The sequence below is a fragment of the Grammomys surdaster genome, unplaced genomic scaffold (assembly GCF_004785775.1).
Source record: "Grammomys surdaster isolate TR1022 unplaced genomic scaffold, NIH_TR_1.0 62, whole genome shotgun sequence".
Taxonomy (NCBI): domain Eukaryota; kingdom Metazoa; phylum Chordata; class Mammalia; order Rodentia; family Muridae; genus Grammomys; species Grammomys surdaster.
Genome location: NW_021604564.1, coordinates 13,270,754 through 13,291,117, shown reverse-complemented (window position 1 = coordinate 13,291,117; position 20,364 = coordinate 13,270,754). Strand labels below are relative to the sequence as shown.

The window sequence follows — 20,364 nt, the reverse complement described above, 5'->3', positions numbered from 1 at the left end:
GGAGAGGAGAGGAGAGGAGAGGAGAGGAGAGGAGAGGAGAGGAGAGGAGAGGAGTAAAGTCCGGGTATGAGCACATGGAGAGAGAGGGGAGGGGAGTGGGGAGAGAGGGGAAAGAGGGTAAGGGAATAGGAGTAAGAAGAGAAGACAGCAAAGAGCAAGAGAGTAAGACAGTGAGGAGAGGGCAAGCAGACCCTTTTCATAGTGAGTCAGGCACACCTGGCTGTTGCCAGGTAACTGTGGGGGTGAAGCCTAGACTAAATACCAACAGATTCTTTGAAGCCTCTAATAAGACCATAACAGTGTTCTCCATAAATATTTGTTTAACAACTGAATCAGTGTTGTAGGTTGAATCAGATACTCTCTTCCAAACTTTTAATGCAATGGCCCAATAGGTGACCTTCAAAGTTTATTTAGTCTGAGGGTCTGAACAAGGGTATGCTGCCATGGAAAGGAAAACAACAACAACAACAACAACAACAACTGATTCGAAATGAGAAGAGAAATGAAGAGTTCTGGGTTGCCCTTGACAGGTTCCAGGGTGACGTCATGGAAGTGATGAGAGGGACCCAGCTGAGACAGTCACAGTCTTCTAGAAGATTGGAAAGCAGCCAATGGGAGATGATATACAGCTTCTCAGGAAGAGCCTCAAACTTTCCCCTCAGCTCAGGGGCTCTCTGATCAAGGCTGTTCTGAATGAAAGAGCTACTGCGGCCACACATCACATGTGCTTCTGACTTTGAATGGGACTGTCCACACTGAGCTTCCCAGGAGCTGTACTTGTGACACAGGCATTCATACATCTGGAAATTCCATCTACTTAGCATTTGGCCAAGTTTGAACTTTGGAAAGACAGTTGGAGACTAACCACTGCAGACTAAGGGCACCATGCCTTACACCTGAGAGTAATTCTACACTTTTGTCTTGTAAGAAGTAGGGCACAAGAACAGTGAAGTGTCTAGGCACCTCTGATTTTATGACACAAGAGTGTAATAAAGAGAATGAAAGAAATACTAATGCCAACTAATAGGATCCAAGTTCTGTGAGTTTGCGATACCATATACCTTTGGTGGTATCATGTACAATTCTAAGGCTCTTACTCATGCCGTGTCTCTTTCCCTTGAGCCAGATACACTCTTCACTCCCACTGCAAATCACCACATCCAGGCCAGCATCTTGCCTGAGTCCAGTCCTTGGTGAGTAGATAGCCAGGGCATGCACTCTGCCTAGTTCCGAGTCATGTATGTTGACTTGGTGAAAGATGCCCTGTTCTTTTCATAGTTTTCCCACTCCTGTCTTGATCCTAAACTTTCCCCTTTCTTCCTAGAAACAATAACCAGAGAGCCATGGGAAAGCTAGACAGACTAGAAATACTTCTATATTTGTTATAATCAGTGGCCAGAAGGAAGCCTTTTTTCCACTCAAGGGCACCTTTTGATCAGCAGGCAGCCCGTGGCTAAGCTCCCAAGGTACACATTTGCAAGCTGGTCTTTATGAACAAAAGGAGGAAGAAAGGTTCTAGGTCTATTTTGCCCTGAGCAAGCTTAACGAAGCAATCTAATTCTGTCTCTGCTATGAATAGTGGTCAATGTGATTATTCCAAAGATCCTGCTTATCTCCCAAGCCTCAGTTTCCCTAGGAACAGCTACTAGGGCTTCCCAGGTACCTCCACACAGGAAAAAGAATGGCCCAATGGTCATCTCGAACACACACATTAAGCACAAGCAAAACCCTTCAGATTCCTGCCATAGCATTCCAAAGCCTTAGTGAGGGACCGTGGGGTTTAGTGCTATGGAAGTAAGTGCATTATAAATAAGTTTGTGGACACTACATTCACAGAGGGAACTAGTCTAGCCTTCTGACACTGAAGGGGCTAAATTATATCCCCTGTAGAACGGAGAACTCTTCAAACATTTCCTGTGCTGCTGCTGAAGGCATTTTTAGATATTTGGCAGGATGTATTTGGATGTAAAGATATCACAACAGCTCAACCAATAACAAGCTAAATTTTTCAACATTATTTCTTTAAAAAAAAATCAGAACGTGGTACTTAAAGCCCATGGGTTTGTAAGGAGACAGGGCAGCAGGTAAGTGAGCCCATCGGAAAAAATGCTGGTGAAGGGATTCTTGCTTTTTAAGAAAAATTGACTGAGATCACTGCCCAGATGGTGGTCTACTCAAGTTGCTCACTGAAGGAAACAAGAGTAGAAATGGAAACATCTCAATGTTTGTTCCATCTCAGTGACATGTGAACAAACGTGTCAATGAAGCTGAGCAAAACCATTCTGTTGGTCAGTTCCGCTTAGGTTAGGAATAACTAAGAAAACTGAAATACAAGACAGATGGACTAATCATAATAAAAGAGGTTCAGAGCAGACCCTGCATGACTGAGGTCATGTCTGTGACCTGTGATGCCTGCCCAGGCAGGCTTTGACTAATTCTGCATACATGTCATCGAAAGCACTCTAAGTATGCCAATGGTTAGTGCCTGTCCAGCTCTAATCTTGTTCTGTAACATTAGATGCTGTAGGCATAAGATACCAGGCAGTTCTTGAAAAGCACAAGAAGGGGTTTATGTTTAGGTGAGGTGCATTTCAGCAGCATCTCTAACTGTAGCACTGAGATTAAGTCCCTCCCTCCACAGGGTCCAGGAACTGCAGACAAAGCCAGACCTCCTGCTACAAAAGCAAACCCTTTGGGACTCACTGATTATTGGAGCATCCTCCTCTTTATTGTTTGTCTTCTGAGATATAATCTTGCATAGTCCAGGCTGCCCTCAAACGTGTTATGTATATTATACTAACCTCGAACTCCCAATATTTCTGCTTCCTTCTCCCAAGTGCTAGGATTACAGGCATGTGTCACCATGCCCAGTATTACCAGATACTGTTAGAAACACCTTTTTTTTATTAATTAATTCTTTCAGGTGATCATTATCTACTTTGTAAATGAGTAAAACGGAGGAATTTAGGTTTGTTCAAGCTGGCTATGACAGGAACTGGTAGGGTAGTGATTGGGAGCAAAGCTGCCATGTACCCATCTTCTTTGTGAAATAGCCACTCCCAGGGCTCTATGTTTCTATCAATGGGTCTTGTTTAGATCTTGGTGGAGACAAGTCTTGATAGTAATGGTAAGATTATAACTGTGGTGATCAGATTTTACTCTCAGCTTGCCACAACTGAGAAATAATCTGGAAGTAGAGCCTCAACTGAGGAATTGTCTAGATCAGGTTAGTGTGCTGGAGGATTCTCTTGATTGTTGACTGACGTGAGAAGACCACCCCACTGTGTGCAGCACCATTCTCTATGCAGGTGGTCCTGGACAACATATGTGAATAAATCTAGTTAAGCAGCCTAGCAAGAAGGCAGCATGGATGTGTTTATTTCTTTCTGCTATCAGTTAGAGGATTTGGTGTCACTAACTGCTTTGAATTTCTGCTTTTTTTTTTCCTTCAATGATAGTCTTCAACATGAAGTTGTAAGGCAAACAAACTCCTTTTTCACTAAGACACTTTTGGTCAGGTGTTTTAACAGAGTAACATATATGAAACTAAGACAATGACAGAAAGAAATCCAGGGAAGAACATCTTTCAAAAGACAGATCTTCAGCAGAGGAAAGTCCCATGGGCTCCTCTGGGGAAAGCAGAGTTCCCAAGGTAGCAGGTGGCTCTTCTAAGTAAGGTGCTCCCTAGGGGTGCTCCCTTGTGCTGCCTAGGCCAGTGACTAGCCAACATCAGGCAGAAAACCAAGTGGCACACACACAAAAAGGGGGCATTCAGAAAAAGGCACCCCAAAGTGGTGGACAGGGAAGCCACATTAGTGAAAATGGAAAGAAATAATTATCTCTATAATACATAACGTGAATAATACCTGGAGATGTACTTTCTTACTGTTCTAGAATACAACAAAGCATCTGTACAAAAATCTCCACTCATTACTTAGGTTGGGCACAGGGCTAAGCCTTTTGTGGGTGTGAACTTTCACATAGTTCCCACAATAATCCTTCCAAGTAAATACAATTATGCTGAACATACATGTATAGAAACTGCGCTTCCTCCCAGAGACTGAACCACCAACCAAAGAGCAAGTACGGGCTGGACTTAGGCCCCCTGCACATATGTGGCAGATCTTTACGTGGCTCCCACAAAAACTGGAGCTGGGGGCTGTCCCTAAATCTGCTGCCTGCCTGCCTGTGGATCCCAGTCCCCAAACTGGGCAGCCTGTCTGGCCTCAGTGGGAGAGGATGTGCCTAGTCTTGCAGTGACTTGATGTGGAGGGACAAGGGGAATTAGGGGGGAGGGTGGAGATGAAAGGGGAATGGGGGAGGATCTATGTGAGGGGGTACTGAGGGGGTGGCTGATATTGGAAATTAAAGTGAAAAAATGAATTAAAATAATTTTTAAAAAAGAAAAAGGCTTGGGTTCAGCAAGACTAAGTAAACTGTCCACTACCACAGAGCTAGGATGAAATCTGGCCTCCTGACCTACAGAGCTGGTGTAGTTTACCCTTATACCTACTTACCAGATTGTTTCCCATTCCACCACATTCTGAGTGGGTGTCATAACAAGTGTTTGTTCCAAAGCATGAGAAGGTGCTTGCCTTCTGGTGCATTTATTTTTATAAACTCAAGGTTTCACTGCACACAGGAAGAAGCTCAAATGCTGGAACATTCCTTTGACTTTAGTCAGTAAAAGCAACAGTTACTGCTTCTGGAACTTTATGTGTTGGCAATTTGCTGGAGGTTTCTGGTAATCACCTGGTTTAATCCTAACAGCTGCATGAGATGCTATTGCTACCTGACAGTTTTATACTTGTAGAAACTGAGGTGGAGGAAAGCTAAAGAATGCACCCATGGTCACACAGTAAAAAAGGAAGCTAGGCCTCGTGGCACGAGGGCCTGAAGCTGATTTGTTTGCATTTTGCTTTGAGATAGAGTCTTGAAATCTATCATAAACTGGCCTTGAACTCATAGCAATCCTCCTGCTTCTGACTCCCAAGTGCTGAGGTTACAGGTGTGGACCATCACATCTGGTTTTTTATTTGGCATTGCTGACCTAAATACTGCATCCTTCTCTATTGAATGTTTTCGTTTATTTGTTTATTTGTGTGTGAGTGTGTGTGTTTGTCATTGTGCTATGGTGCATGTGTGAAGCACAAAGGAAGAATCATGGGAGTTGGTTCTCTCCTCTTTCTATATGTATAGGTCCTAGGGAGCAAGCTCAGGTTACTAGGCTTGGAAAGCTATTTCCCACTGAGCCTGCAGGGTGGCCCAGCACACAGAGGCTCTTAAAGAGATATGCACCACCCTTTCTCTGCTTTGGAGTGGGGGTTATGCTGCAGTATCTTAGAGAAACTGTTTAGATTCTAAGAACACCTACTTTCCTCAGTGGCTCCTTTAGATATAAGTCCCTGCCACATAGCCTCTGTGAGCTGGTCTCTGACCCTGACAGAAGAGTCAGTGCCAAGAGCAGACATGAGCTCAAGCTGACAGCCGACAGGGTAGCACCAAACGATAAATATTCCCCTTCCCCAAATCTAGTCACTAGGTGGGTCTCCCTACAGTAGCCCACACGCCTGGATTTGAGACATCCTTTAGAAGATTTGTCCACATGATGGCTATTGACATCTAATTCCCCATTTTCCTGGTTAGTCTTCAGGACAGCTCTAATGGGGACAGCAATCTTACCCACTCACATCTCTGTGGAGAACAGGAAGCGGGGTAAGGGAGGGCTCAAGGCAATAGCTCTTAGAGTCAGCTTGACCAACTGTCGTGACTTATGGTTTTCCTGTTAAATTAAAGGTATGAAATCCTCCCAGCAAGCAGAAAGAGACCACTGGTATCATCTTAAAACATTTACACAAACTAAATCATGACCAGGGACCTGATTCAGAATAACTAGTCTCTTACCAGAGCAGGCCCACAACCCCTCCAGGGCCCAGCTAATGCTGAGAGGTAGGGCTTGTCACAGCTGGGTAATAAAAATTCTTATTGAACCAAAAAAAAAAAGGAGATTACTATATACTTTTGTCACCAGAGACGAACTGACTCATCTTGGCTAAGTTTCAGCAAGTTCTTGGAACTTGCTTATAAATTGTACTTTATCATTTGTCAAAACTGGTGTGCTTACCACCATTTAATCAGCCACAGGGCATGTCCCTTGTCTAACAGATCCATGTCTACATTCAGCTTGTAGTCAAAGTTCTTGTGAGAATCACCAACTGATTAGATCCTAGCCGTATCCAAACAGACACATGTCAGGAACAAAGGGCACAGAAAGTGTCCTTAGAAGTTTCTGGTGGAGACTGACATCTGAGGTCACCAGACATCAGAGCTATAGCCTCACCATTCTGGTGATGGCCAGCAGGCTTTTATTCAGAACTGGACTGTAATTCCCAGGGTGCTCACAAAAACACACCTGATCAAAAGGAAGCTAAATCCTCAAGAAGAATTATAGACTTCCATAATTTCTACATGCCTATGCAGCCCAAGTCCCTGTTTTGGCCACCAGAGACATAAGTGTTCACCATAGACTAGAGTGGCGGATAAAGATGGGGACACAGGAAGGGAATTTCTAGGTGGCAATGATTGTTGTTATTCAATTTCAGTACGTACAGCCAAGTCTTTACATCACAATTTGCTTTCTTCTCTTAAGCTACAGCATTTGACATTAAACTTGACATTGTCATCTATAGAGTCTATTCCTGACAACACCACAACAGAGTCATAGAAATATCACACAAAACTGCTAATGTTTAAGTTGGTTGGGCCACATTCATAGCTGCATGTGACCCCATGTGCCTGTGGGTTGCTGGTTGGACATGCCTACTAGGGCAAGAGAAAGATCCAAAAGATAAAGCCAATGTAATTGTCCACGTCCATGTGCTCCCAATTCTTCTGAAAAGCTGGGTTCACACTGACCATCACCCAGAGCAGAGGGTTCATCTTCTTACACACACAGATACCTTCCATTCAGGCCATAGACCTCAGGGTGTCTCTCTCTGGGCACATGTCTTACTCATACCCGTGGGAAAAGCTCCCATCAATGCCATTGAAGAACACAGAAGAGTTCTCTCAGGAGCTCCTACCTGGTATGTAAGGAGAATCTAGCTCAAAGCTGAATACCTGTTGAGCACAGCTGTGTAGGGCAAAATACCAGAGAGCTACAGGCCAGGATAGGGTAAATGAAACAGTGACCTAAAGCATAGATTCTGCAGTGACGACCCTGATTGCAACATGATTTCATCTTGAGTTATGTAACCACTTGTGCGTTGGATGTAAAATATTCTCTATAGCCTTAGTGTTAGGATACATGGTTTCCCGTTGATGGTCCTCCTTTGAAGACTGTAAAACCTTTAAGAGATGAGGCTGTAAGTGGAGGAAGTGGATCACTGGTGGCAGATCTGGAGGTTCTTACTTTGGCTTCCCATCCCATCTGATTTGTTCTGTCACATTGAGAGGTGAGGAGGGGGAGGGCAGCTACACGTTCTCGATACTGTGGAGTCACTTGCTGCCGAGCCTTCTCTCTAGGTGGACTGTACCCTTTAAAACTGTGAGTCAAGACACCCCCTACACAACTACCACCTCAAGTGGCTTCTTGTCACGCATCTGGTCACAGCAACAGGAAAAGTGACCAATATTCATCTCTAGGATTTCATTGCAAAGCTTTAGCCTTCAGATCATTGTGATTATTAAATGACAAAGTTCATGTAATGATCTGACCCCAGTCTCTGTCATATGGTCAGCGCTTGACAATCACAAGAAATGGTCATTTAGCTGCTTGATGACAAATGTAGGACGTCTAGGGAGTTTATACCAGGGAAGAAAACCAAAAAATAAAAAACTAAAAACACAGCAAAACAATATGCCCTCTGGGAAGACTCCATACCAACAAAGCACCTGGGTCCAACAGTCAAGTTTTCATGTGAGAATAACACAAACAAATAAACAAACAGGGTCTGGAGAGATGGTTCAGTGAGTCATGTTTACTGTAAGCAAGAGGACCTGAGCTCTGTCCCTAGAACCCACATGAAAAATCGAGTGTTGGGGTGATGCCTCCCTATTCCTTACAACTTTTCACCTGTGGCAGGTGGAAGAGCTGGTCTGGGGTCATGAGAGCAGGAGAGCTGGCCCTGCCCCTCACTGGCTGCAGCACTCAGGAAGTGGGCCGTGTACTTCCCTTGGGCAGTACGGTAGAGCTGCCCCTGTTAGGGTGGGGGTGCAGGTGAGCAGCTCCTTGCACAAGTGTCTGGAAGAGCTGACCTGCCTCCTGCACATTATGGCAGCATTGCCTGGCTTAGCTGGAACAGTGCTGGAGAGCTTGCCTTGGTGGTGCCAATAAGGGAGAAGTGGTGAGCTGACTAGCTCAGCTACCACCCAGGCCCAGATCCAGAGCTTTGAGCCGACCCAGCCCAAAATCTATATCATCTGCAAATGATAGGACGTGTGAAAGGGCCAGTCTTGCTGAACCCAAACTGCAGGATCTTAGTGACACAGGGCAACAATAGAATAACTGGGGGAAGACCCAGTGGGGATTCAATACTGACGATGCCAAAGAAGCCAGAGATCTCAACCAGACCAATGACACAGTGCAGTGCACATCTGCAAGTGAAGATGTGTGGACAGAGGAATACACTGTGGGACACACTGGGACATACTATAGCTTCCACAGTGAGATGGTTTTCTATGCTTTGGGTTTTGTTGGTGATGTTGTTAGTGGTGTGTGCATGTGTGTGTGTGTGCGCGTGCGTGTGCGTGTGCATGTGTTTTATTTTGGAGGGGGAGGTTGCAAGAGCATAGAGCAGATATGAGGGGACATGCTGATGAGCAGGGCCGGGTGATATAAAACTCACAAAGAGTCAATAAAAAGTTTTTAAAAATCATGTGTCCTTGTGCATACTTGCAAAGCCAGCACTGGGTGGATGAAGACAGGCATATCTCTGGGGGTTTTTGGCCCACTAGTAGGCCCCTAGCCTACTTAACAAGTTCTGTCCAATGAGAGAACCCATCATCAGGGGTAAAAAATGGACAGCACCTGAAGAATGGCACTTGAGGTTCTTTTCTGACATCTACATACATGCACACACACACAGGCACATGCACCATGAGTATGTGTACCTCCGTCTGAACATCCACCTAAACATTACCACATATATACAAACATTAATTTAAAAAATGCATCAGGCCACATGTGCCCTCTATACCATATGAATCTTGTGAACGTTAAATGCTTATAAGTTTTTAGTGTGGATTTTCTAAGGCTGCATGGTCAGTGCCTTTAACCTGAAGCCAATGATAATGAGCCAGTAACCAAGTGGAGCCCAAGTAGTGGAGGCTGTGCTGCTCCAGGAAGTGAGGACCTAGCACATTCACACCAAGAAAAGCAGGGCAGCCAGTATTTAGCAAAAGGTGTAATCTACCCAGAAAGAGTAGGTCTAAAGTCCAAAGAGCAGAGTCATGGTGTTCCAGAAGCCTAAGAGACCTGGGAGCCAGATAAGAGCCACAGGAGGCCTGGCCTTGGGTTGAAGGCAAAGATAGCTCAGCACAGCTGCCAGAACCTGACTAAGACTGTCCATCTGCAGCCTGGGGGAGGGAGGGGTAACTGGAGCTCACGTCTGCACCTTTCACTTCTATTCTTCACATGTACACTCACCTACGCCCTGTTCACAGGTCTCCATCCACCACACGCAGAACAGAAGACAGCAGGCAGACTTTACACTGCTCACGTGATGGGCACCCTTTACACCCAGTGTCTAAACTCACACACATACTTTATGTCCTTATTGCTGCTCACAGAAGTCTCAGAGCCCACATCTGAGGATCAGAGTTCCAGGGCCTGGTTCACGGTTACCGTTTCTGTGAACGTTCACATGCACGCTGGGATCTGAGAGGCCAGCTTGCATCCGAGCTTGGCAGTCACCTTCCGGTCTCACTCCACTCTCCTCTTGCTTTACACTTCCTTTCTTTTTAATTTCAAAAAGTAAAAAAAGTTACCTACAAAATAATAGCTTTCATTACAGTTATATATATATATATATATATATATATATATATATATATATATATATATATAGTGTATTTTGCTCATATTTACTCCTCACTGTCCTCCCTGTTAAATGTCATATGGTCAGTGCTTCATGATCATTAGACATGAGCCCTCAGTCACTTGATAAATAAAGAAATCTCAGATATCTCATAGCATGATGAAGGTAGGAAAACTGAAAAATAAGGACAGAATATGCACTTCATGGAAGAAAATGATACGGTGTTCCACATGTGACCAACCGTCTGCCTGGTAGCTTGCATTAGAAGTTACTCAATAAACAAATTATTGTAAATATAGAGGATTATCATTGGTGGTCTGAAAATAATGTCCTAGGGTCTTAACGGGGCTGCTAGGTTTCTCTGAAAAGTGACCTGAGGCCCTCCCAGATTTAAATGAGAAAATGTACACCATGGTGGGCTGTTAAAAGAGATGGGGGTAAGGACTCTGTTTGGGGAGTCTGGGAAGGGGTATCGTTTGGGATGTAAATAAATAAATAAATAAATAAATAAATATCTGAATTTATAGCCTTACTCGTGGCAGGCATTTCCCTGCCCAATCTCTTTGCAGCAGGAGGCCTATGATTGGACAGGAAAAAGAGAGGCAGAGCTAAGGGTGGCAGAAAGACAGGCAGAGAGATGCAGCGAGAGCGAGGGAGGCTAAACGCCTGGGGATATGGACCTGTGTGTCATTAAGTAAATGGTAGATATGAAATCTAACGGTTAGGATAATTGGGATAACCTTCTAAATTGTGTAGGTATCTTGTGTATTGTGATTCTATTGATATATATATCAATAAAATGTGTATGTATATGTATACACATTGGTTAACTTTAAGCATCAAGAGTTTTGATTTACTGGGTTACTGGAAGGTGGGTCCACTGACAACTGGGTGGTTATGGGTATGAAGGAACTGGGGGCTCCAGGGATGAGGATGGAGGCACAGCGACTGGTCACAATGAGGCTAGCTAGAGAGAGTAGCCCGGAGCACACGCAGTTGGGACCCGGTGGCCTGCTGGTATGGTGGTTAAGGAGGGAGCCAGCTGGATGAGCTCTTTTCAAATATCTCCCGCTACACTCACTCTCTAGTTGATCATCTTACAATGCAAAATCAGGGACCTCATGAGTGAGGGGCAGGCTGGAATTAGGGAGACCCACAATATCACCACCCTGCCCCCATACATTAGGGACCCTTTCATTTGCCTCCCAATTTCCCCAGAAGGAAGCTCTCCTTTATCTGGGTGAAGAAGGAATACTTGGAGATGTGGATGAAGTTCCCAGACAGAGACTTAAACAAAGGGTAAGAACCCTGTATGGGACAGAATATTCAGGACGCCATGGTCAATGATGTAGTTGCCCATCCAGAGGAGAGCAGCAGGCGCTGCTGGGCGTAGGTCTTGCCTGCAGCTGCAGGGTGTGTCCTGGGCAAGGATGCAGGAAGAGCATGGCTCCTGGTGTCAGAAGAGAATCAAGACGCAGGGCCTGGTGTTATTTACTTAGCATCAGGTTATAGAACATGCTAGAAAGTGAGGGATGGTCAAGGAAAGCCCCACTAAGAGGTCAATGAGTGGAAGGACAGAAGACTTGACCCCATTCTCAGTGTGAGTGAAGGCCTTTTTCAAAGAGCGTGTGTACCAAGTAGGCAGTGCCTCAAGCCTGAGGTGGCTGCGGTGGCTCCTGGGTACTCACCTCCTCCAGCCTTCGCCTCTGCTCCTTCTGCTCCTCGATGCGCTTCTGGCGCTCAGCCAGTAGCTGCCGCTTGTGTTCTTCATTCTCCCTCTGCTGCTGTTCCAGCTGCTGGCGCCGCAGGGCCTCTGAGCGCTCCTTGTTGGCCAGCTGCAGTCTCAGGAAGTCCCGCCGTAGTGTTGACTCTCCTGGTAGGTTCAGAATGGAGCTGTGGACAGGAAAGAAGATGAGGGTACCTCTTATGGACAGGGCCATTGTTGCTACTGTGGGTCCTGGAGAGATGTAAGAAGACAGTGCTCTACTCGCTTTTCAAGACAACCATTGCATACAGGTTGTCTCCATCCCTAATGGAATACCAAGCACTTCATAGGCTTAACCACCTGACCCCATCTCCAGTGCATGGCAAAAAAAATTGCTTCTTAAAACTTAAATGAGCTTGCAAGCTCCAAGCCCTAGGCAAGCTTATCTCCACATATAAGAGTAACAGCCAGTGGCTGGGGAGATTGCCCAATGGTTAGAGCACTTGCTATATAAGCATGAATCTGGGTTCAGACCTCCCCCAAAAGTTGGGTCCAATAGCAAATGTGCCTGTAATTCTGCATTTCTTTGGGAAGATGGGGGCAGAGACATTGGGAGGCCAGCGAGCCTACTATACACAGCCATCAACAATGAAAGACTCTGTTTCTAACAAGGTGGAAGGAAAGGGCCATCACCAGAGGTTGTTCTCTGACCTCTAGACACAGGCATCTTATGCACACATGGCTACACATGTAGTAACACAAGGCAAACACACATGCATACAAGTACATAGGCATGCACTCACAGAGCAGCAAAGGGGTCTTACTCTGTTCACGAGAGCAGAAGCCCTTCCATGCACCTCCTTGGCAGCTTACTCTAAGGCCCAACAGGCCAAGGTTATGCTGCTCAGGGAAGATGCAATGGACCAGGTGGGACAAGGATAAAGACAAGGTTGACAAAAGCCAAGATCTCAAGCCAAGTTTATGCAGTCCATGGTGCCCAGAACTTGTATGTGGTGTATGGAGACACACCCCACTGTTGAAGTGTGTGAGTCTAGGCACAAACCACACACTTGGGACTGCACCTGAGGTAACTTATTCCTAGATTATGTCTAACATAGCCTCTCTCTCTCTCTCTCTCTCTCTCTCTCTCTCTCTCTCTCTCTCTCTCTCTCTCTCTTTCTGTGTGTGTGAAGGACATAAACTGTCTGGTACCACTGGTGGTCCTGAGCTGTCAATTCAAAGCTAACTGCAGGTTACCAGCTGAAAATTATGATCTCTGGTTCTCCATTGCTATATATCAGGGAGATGGAAGATGGCTCTTATGTTTTTTTATTTTTTTAACATAGCCCCTTAAATTTTTGTGACAGCATCTACCTAAAATAAACTCACTGAACACATAATTCCTCATTTCTGCTATGGGGTAGGTGCTAGGTCAGGCTGTAGGGTGATATTGCTAGCTACTAGATACCAGTGAGAAATAGCAATGCGGTTTGGAGCTGTGGGGGTCTCCCCATTCTCATGGACCACTGGCTGACATAATCTATGAGGACAGTGGAAGCAAAGACTATGAGTGAGGGATGTGGAAGCCTGTGAGTGTGTACAGTGAATGACCACACTGGGACCCGCTACCAGGAGGCAGGTCAGCTTTGCTTAGGGTCACTGAAGGCTTATAAAAATTTAAGGGGCTGAGGATAGGGACATATAGGATGGGCAAAGTCATTTCCTGGAAGCTTAGGGCACCCAGAATGCCTCATTAGCATGGGGAAGCATCTCAGGAATCTCAGGTGATGGCTAAACACATTCTTATTGGGAGAAAGGAAATTGATCCTGTAATCTAATTGAGGATTTGTGACATTCCTCAGGTAGAGGCACATGTGGTGGGGTTAGAATTCCCCAGACAAGGTCAGAGATGGAGAAGCCCCACTAATGGAGTCTCCTATTACCTGCAGAGCCCCAGAAGGCTATCTGGTTAATGGTAGACTTTGGGCTTAATTAGCAGAGTCTTCCGCTGGAGCTGGGAGGAGGGTGTGCTGAAAGGCACCCTAAGTCCTGTTCCTGTTTGTTCAACCTGATGGACTACTGTGGAACCCAGGCCACAGGTTTCTCTAATCAGCCTCACTTCTTAATTGACAAATACTATGAGCATTCACATCATAGATGCTGAGCAGTCTCCAAAAGGAGCGAGATAGAAAGTAACCAAAACCACTCAGGTGGTGGAGATAGCTCAGCTGCTGAAGTGCTTGCCACACAAACTTGAAGGCCAAAGTTTGATCTCAGCGTGTACATTAAATGCTGAGTGTGGTGGCATCATTTGCAACCCCAGTGCTGGCGAGATGGACACAGCTGGGTTCCTGAGGTTTATTTGCCCAATATTCTGACCTATTGTACAAACCCCAGGTAAATAAAAGATCTCGTCTCAAAAAACAAGGTGGACTTCTAAAGAATGACACCCGTGGTTCAGATGTGTGCCACACTCACAGCGACACACACGTGCTCTGACATGAACATGCTTCCCTTCCAAAAATCCCAGAAGCGCTCTCCAATGTCTTAGACCACGATCAGATGTGGTCTAACACTCTTCCTGCCTCAGCCGTTCTGGTTAAATGCCCCTGAGGCTGCTGAAAGATTTACTGCAATAGCCAAAATTCAGGTGCGGGGATTTTCCCACCCATCAGTATGTCACTTGCACTATGATTTTGATACTCCCTCAGTGGGATTTTCTAGAGGATTATGAGAAGAAATGTCCTAAACGGAAGACTTGGTCCACTATGATTTGAGGATAAAAAAGCCCCACTTTGCCCTGTGGATCTACTTCATAGAGATTCCCAACAACTTCTCTAAAATCCATCCACAGTGCTACAATTCCCTGTTGGGGACAGCCCACTCCAAACTCTCTTCAGAGTGTTGGCTTTGCTTTGGCAAGTAAACTCCTGACTGAACTGTGTTTCTCTACTGAATTCTTTCCTCTGAGAAGATGGTAATCCAGAAAAACCCCTGTAACAGCCAGACAAATTCTCCTTTGGAGTTACTTCCTTGTGGGAAAGATAGGCAGGCAAATTATTACAAATAATAAAATATCAAATAGGAATAGAAAGGACAAAAATGGTAGTTTGAAAGGGTGAAGAGTTTACAATTTATAGTGGCAAGGAGCTGAGATGAGGACTGGGACCCTGTTCTAAACGGGGTTTTCAGGAGCACCCTTCAAGGAGGACAGCAGATGGAGAGTAAGGGGGTTCCAGGCAAAAAAGAAAGCTAGTTTAGAGTCCTTGGTAGAAACAGCTTGGTCTTGTCCTAGAATGACACTCTGGCCTGGCCTCCAGGGTCAGAGTCATCGAGAAGGAATCTAGTAAATATGAGAGCGGTCGGAGACCGGCAGCCAGCGAAGTGTGCACACATCGGAGGGTGCACATACGTGCCCACAAAGGCCAACTGCTCAGTCATATCGTTAGCAGCTCCATCCGCTTCACAGTGGACCGAAGTCTGCAAGGTACAGGAGAGCAAAGGAAGCTAACAGTGCTTCACAGTGGGGACTTCACACGGCGAGCAGTGGGGGTGAACCTCAAACAAGTATTTGGGGACAGAATTAATGAGGCCCGTGGACAGATCTAATGTGCTGAGGGATGACTTACGGTTTCATTTGGGCCGCTGGGTGACAGCAGTGTCAGGAACCAGTATGAGGGTTGTAGGATGGGGGCAGGGTGTTGGCAGTTGACAAGAGTATCAGTTTGGTTTGGAGAGTTGTTAGAAGATGAGATGCTGCTACAGGCCCAAGGCTTAGCTGAGGGCATTTCAGGGGATTTCGAGGGTCTATTGTGAACCCCCTCTACAATTTGTTATAAAACTCTAAAACAAATTATAAATGGTAGTGCTGGTACACATAAGTCAAATGCCATGAGCAAAGGTGACTAGGTTGGGAACCTAATGTCACATGCACACAAGGACGCCCCATTAATCTTAACGGATCTCAGTTGCATTAATGGGTCAGCTACTAACACTGTATATGACCATGCTGTCTCATGTCTAAAGTGAGAAAACCATTGTCTTTTACTAACATTCATAATTTTGTGAAGACTAATTAGACATATTAAAAATGGTACTTGGTACATAATCTTCCCCATGACATAATGACATGTTCTAATTACACCCAGTGGCTCACCAAATGACCCCTGACACATAGAAAGCCTTGGAAAGACAGACTTTCTCAGTTCTTCAAAGAACAGTCAGAAGGAAAACAGCTAACAGCCTGGAAGCAGGGAACAGGGTCCTTTCCTCTAGAAGAACATTCACTTTGCAGGACACTGTTTGACAGCCATTGTCTTTATGCAGCTAACTGGGAGCAGCTAACACATTTTGATGCAAGGGAAGAATTCTCCTGCAGTCTTTAACCTTGAGAAATCCCCTGAAAGAGAAGACAGAAAACCTAATGGCCCTGTGGGCTCAATCTGAGCCTCTTAGGCTGGCTTAACAAGGGCGGAGCTTGTCAGGTTTGAGTTGGCTTAAGAGTGGTTCTCAACCTTCTAATGCTGGGACCCTTTCCTACAGTTCCCTGTGTTGGTGTTGTGGTGACCCCCCCAACCATAAAACTATTTCAGTGCTACTTCATAACTGTAATCTTGCTATTTGTAATATTCACTATTATGACTCCTAATGTATCTGCTATGTGGGACCTGATATGTGACCCCCAAAGGAGTAGACCCACAGGATGAGAACCTCTGGCTTAAAAAGAGAACAGAGGCTGGAGAGACGGCATAGTCAGTAAGTATTTGTCTTACAAGTGTGAAGGGGGTCAAGGTGGTTTCCAGAATTCATGTAAAAACAGCTGGGTATGGTAGCAAATGCTTGTAATCTTAGTGCTAGAAGGTAGAGACAGAAGGCTCCTCCGAGCTCACTGGCCAGCTGTCCTGGCCAATTAGGGAGTTCCACATCAGTGAGAGAGCTTGTTTCCAAATACAAAATTGCACTCTTCAGTACTTCTGTAGACTTGTTGTTTCATGGTGCTCTGCTTTGACTTTTTTTTTTTTGTCTTACAAGCCTTGTGTTTGTATATTATATTTTCTGATTTTGTGCTTTGTAGGACTGTAAAAGGATGATTTGGTCTTCTGTAGAACACTGGCTTTGAGATAGCTGGAGACCCAACAGGTGTCCATTGCCTGTGTAGGGACAATACATATCTTGCCACAACCCCGGATTCCAGACTCCTGACTAGTGGTCTAGATCTCCATTTAATCTGCACTGTTCAGTCACATAGGACAAAGCAGCCCCTCCCAGAGAGGTTTGTGTCACCATCCACACAGAGGTAGAGGGTGTGACTACAGGCTTCAGCCTCGAGAGACTTCCATATTAATGAGTTATCTATAGTGGAAAGCTTCCCTGTGTTTCCGCCGCGGGACCCGCAGTGCTTTTATGTTTGTTTTGCATGTGTGTGTTTCTTTTTATTCTGGTTTGTTCATTGTTGAGGGGGGTGGGTATGGAGTTGGGTGGATGGGAAGGAACTGGAAGGAATTAGGGGAGAGGAAACTGATCAGAATATAATTATGAAAATTTGTTTTCAATAAAAATACATGTATATAATTTTATATAATAAAAAAGCCAAGATAGTCCTTGATGGATAATAACTGAGGTTGTCCTTTAACTTCTATGCTGGTTAGATATTGTCAACTTGACACAAATTAGGGTCACCTGGGAAGAGAGAGCCTCAGCTGAAGAACTGTCACTAATAGATTGACCACTAGGTATATCTGTGGGAAATTAACACCCACAATGGGCAGTTGGTCCTGGATGGTATAAGAAAGCAGACTGAGCAAGCCCTAGGGAGCAAGCCAGTAACCAACATTTCTCTATGGTCTCCACTTCAGGTCCCGCCTCCGGGTTTCTACTCTGACTTCCCTGTATGATGGACTATATAAGCTACAAGACAGAATAAACTCTTCCCCAAGTTGCTTTTGGTTAGTGTTTTATCACAGCAACAATGCAGCAAACTAGGACAGCTTTCACATGTGCTACCCACAAACATCAACACACACACACACACACACACACACACACACGAAGGAAGAAAAGAAGGAAAAGGAAGAAAGGGAGGGAGGGAGAGAGAAATATGTTGTTTAGCTTATGTCTGCAGCTAAATAAATGGTCCCTCCACAGAACAGGACACTCTGTGTCAGTGATACAACTGGTCTTCACATTGCAATATGAGGGTTGATAATATCTTGGATGGCCAGAGGGGGTGGACCCATAATGTCCAGTGAGTTTTCTGCATGTCCCTTTCCTCCACCATTAGCAGTGGGATGAACAGAGCTGCTGTCCACAGAGAAATCTTAGCACCACAAGCACTGTTCTCAGTTACCCATGGATACAGATGGGAAGGAAGAAACCTGGCCTCAAAACCAAGCAGTTCTCTAAATATGGGGTCAATGACGATTCAGGAGCACTGGGTTCCAGAGGGACAACAGGGTGACATGAATGTTTCTCTCATGGTTCATATCTAGAGAATAATTTGATTTTTCTAGAATTACCTCCTCCAGGATTGGTCTGTGAAGTATCAAGGCACATGGCAGGGACTGTGGCCATCAGAAAGGGCTTCTCAGAGGAACTACATAACGAGCCGAATGACTCCAGTCTGAAATGTCACTTAGCTCTCCCCAAAGTTGCAATTTTAAATATTTCCAGTGCTGCATTAGCCAGATAATTGCTTCCCACCCCACCCCCACCCACTCTATGTGTGAGAGGAAACAGGGTCATGAATACAGGCCATACATCTTGGGGAACAAGATATAGAATATGCTGATTTCAACATTTTTAAAGAGTCTGACTAGGGAAAATTCTACACATTAGTGAGTGTGTATGTGGGTGATACATTAAATCCTGGTACATTCTTAAAAACAGACCGATAAATCAAAATGAGAGTGCAGAAGGCCTAGCCTTCTTCCTCATACCTGGGCTCCCCAGAGTCGTTCTCTTCCTCTTCTTCCTCACTTCCGCTATATTCATACTCAGTCTCATCTGGAGAGAGAGCACAGAATGTCAGTGTAGAAGAGTGTTTCTCAACCTGTGCATCGCAGCCCCTTTGTGGAGGTGAATGACCCTAGGATGATCATAAGACACAGAAATTTACATCACGGTTCACAACAGTAGGAAAATTACAGTTATGAAGCATCAACATGATAATTTCATGATTAGGGCCGAGCACAACACAAGGAACTGTATTAATGGGTCACAGCAACAAGAAGGTTGAGAACCACTGGTGTAGATGGTGGCGTTGCTGCCCAGAGAAGACCCCGCCCCCTTTAATAACTTCCATGAGCCCCAGAACCAAACTGTGGTCAATGGACCACAACGTAGCAGCAATCCCATAAGACAATAGAGCTGAAATTCTGATTGCCTATTGACACTGATGCTGTGCTGACACCATGGAGCAATGCATGACTCACCTGTCTGTGGCAGTGCTCGTGTGAGCCAGCACATGATAGTACACTACACAGAAGCATGCACAATATGGCTACTTGGTAATAACACATAATCTCTGTATACTAGCCTATATCAAAGGCTTAGAACACGTAATATGCAGATATGCAGGCAGCCCTAAGTTTAATCCCACTTCTGGATATCTGTATCTATATCTATATCTATATCTATATCTATATCTATTATCTATTATCTATCTATCTATCTATCTATCTATCTATCTATCTATCTATCTGTGTGTGTATGTATGATTGACTCGCAAGGAACATTCATTTAATTCAGTAAAATAATAAACAAGGTAATGTATATTAAGATTGAATCTTTGCCTTAGTTACGATCAAAATACAATGAGCAAGACACATACATGAGTGCCACTTCCATGGCTATAAAAAAAAAAAAAGAAATGAGTGTTTGGAAGGCATCGCACATGTAAGCAACTAGGGTTAGATATTTTAGATTTGCTATCTCACTTACTTATGGTAATAATCCTCTAAAATAAGGGAGGTAGCCAGATTATAAACGAGTGATGCCTTCATATTAATAACAAGCTCAATCTGGGACGCATATTTAGAATTCAGTATTGGACTGTTGCAGTGTGAAAGCCAGTGTCTCCTTAACATGTCATATCCTGAACAGAAGCACACAGAAGGCAATGGGAAGGGAGAGGGGGGAGCAACTACCCACTCCCACCCCTTGCTCAGAAAGTGGAGATAGCAGTGGTGGAGCGCTGGGGTGGTGATGTACTGGGTCTTGGAAACCCAGTGGTCCTTCTGCTGGCAGCAGGTGGAAGACACAGGAAACAGGAGTGCAAACAATTTGCCTGCATGTGACACTGGCAGTGTTACAAGCTCAAGAAACGCAAGTCCTGAGATGAGATGCTAGGGGTCAGGGAAGCAGATGGTAAGACCAAGATGCCTAAGGTACAGTGACTCTCAGATCCTTAAATGTGCCATGCTGAGGACTTTTCTGTAGGTGATGAGAAGGCCTTAGAGAATCTTTGAAGTAGAAGGAGATGCCACAAAACTGTCCTTTTCCCTTAGAGCTATGAGTTATTAATTACTACCTGAAGATGTTTGTATAGCCCTTCAACAGGACTGAAATTGCAATTTTGCTATTTATCACTAGGAGGCAGTATTCACACTAGAAACCCCCCAGATT

The 20,364-nt window shown here is 44.9% G+C and overlaps 1 protein-coding gene across 1 annotated transcript in view; it reads right to left on the bottom strand.

The window, feature by feature from the left end:
- Tnik (TRAF2 and NCK interacting kinase) overlaps window positions 1-20,364 on the bottom strand; it is a 399,376-nt gene that overhangs the window by 79,453 nt on the left and 299,559 nt on the right. The window contains exons 11-12 of the mRNA XM_028762118.1: window positions 18,678-18,744; window positions 11,726-11,930 (exon numbers count right to left, since the gene is read on the bottom strand). Coding sequence (XP_028617951.1) covers window positions 11,726-11,930; window positions 18,678-18,744 — 272 coding nt within the window. The remainder of the gene's footprint in view (window positions 1-11,725; window positions 11,931-18,677; window positions 18,745-20,364) is intronic.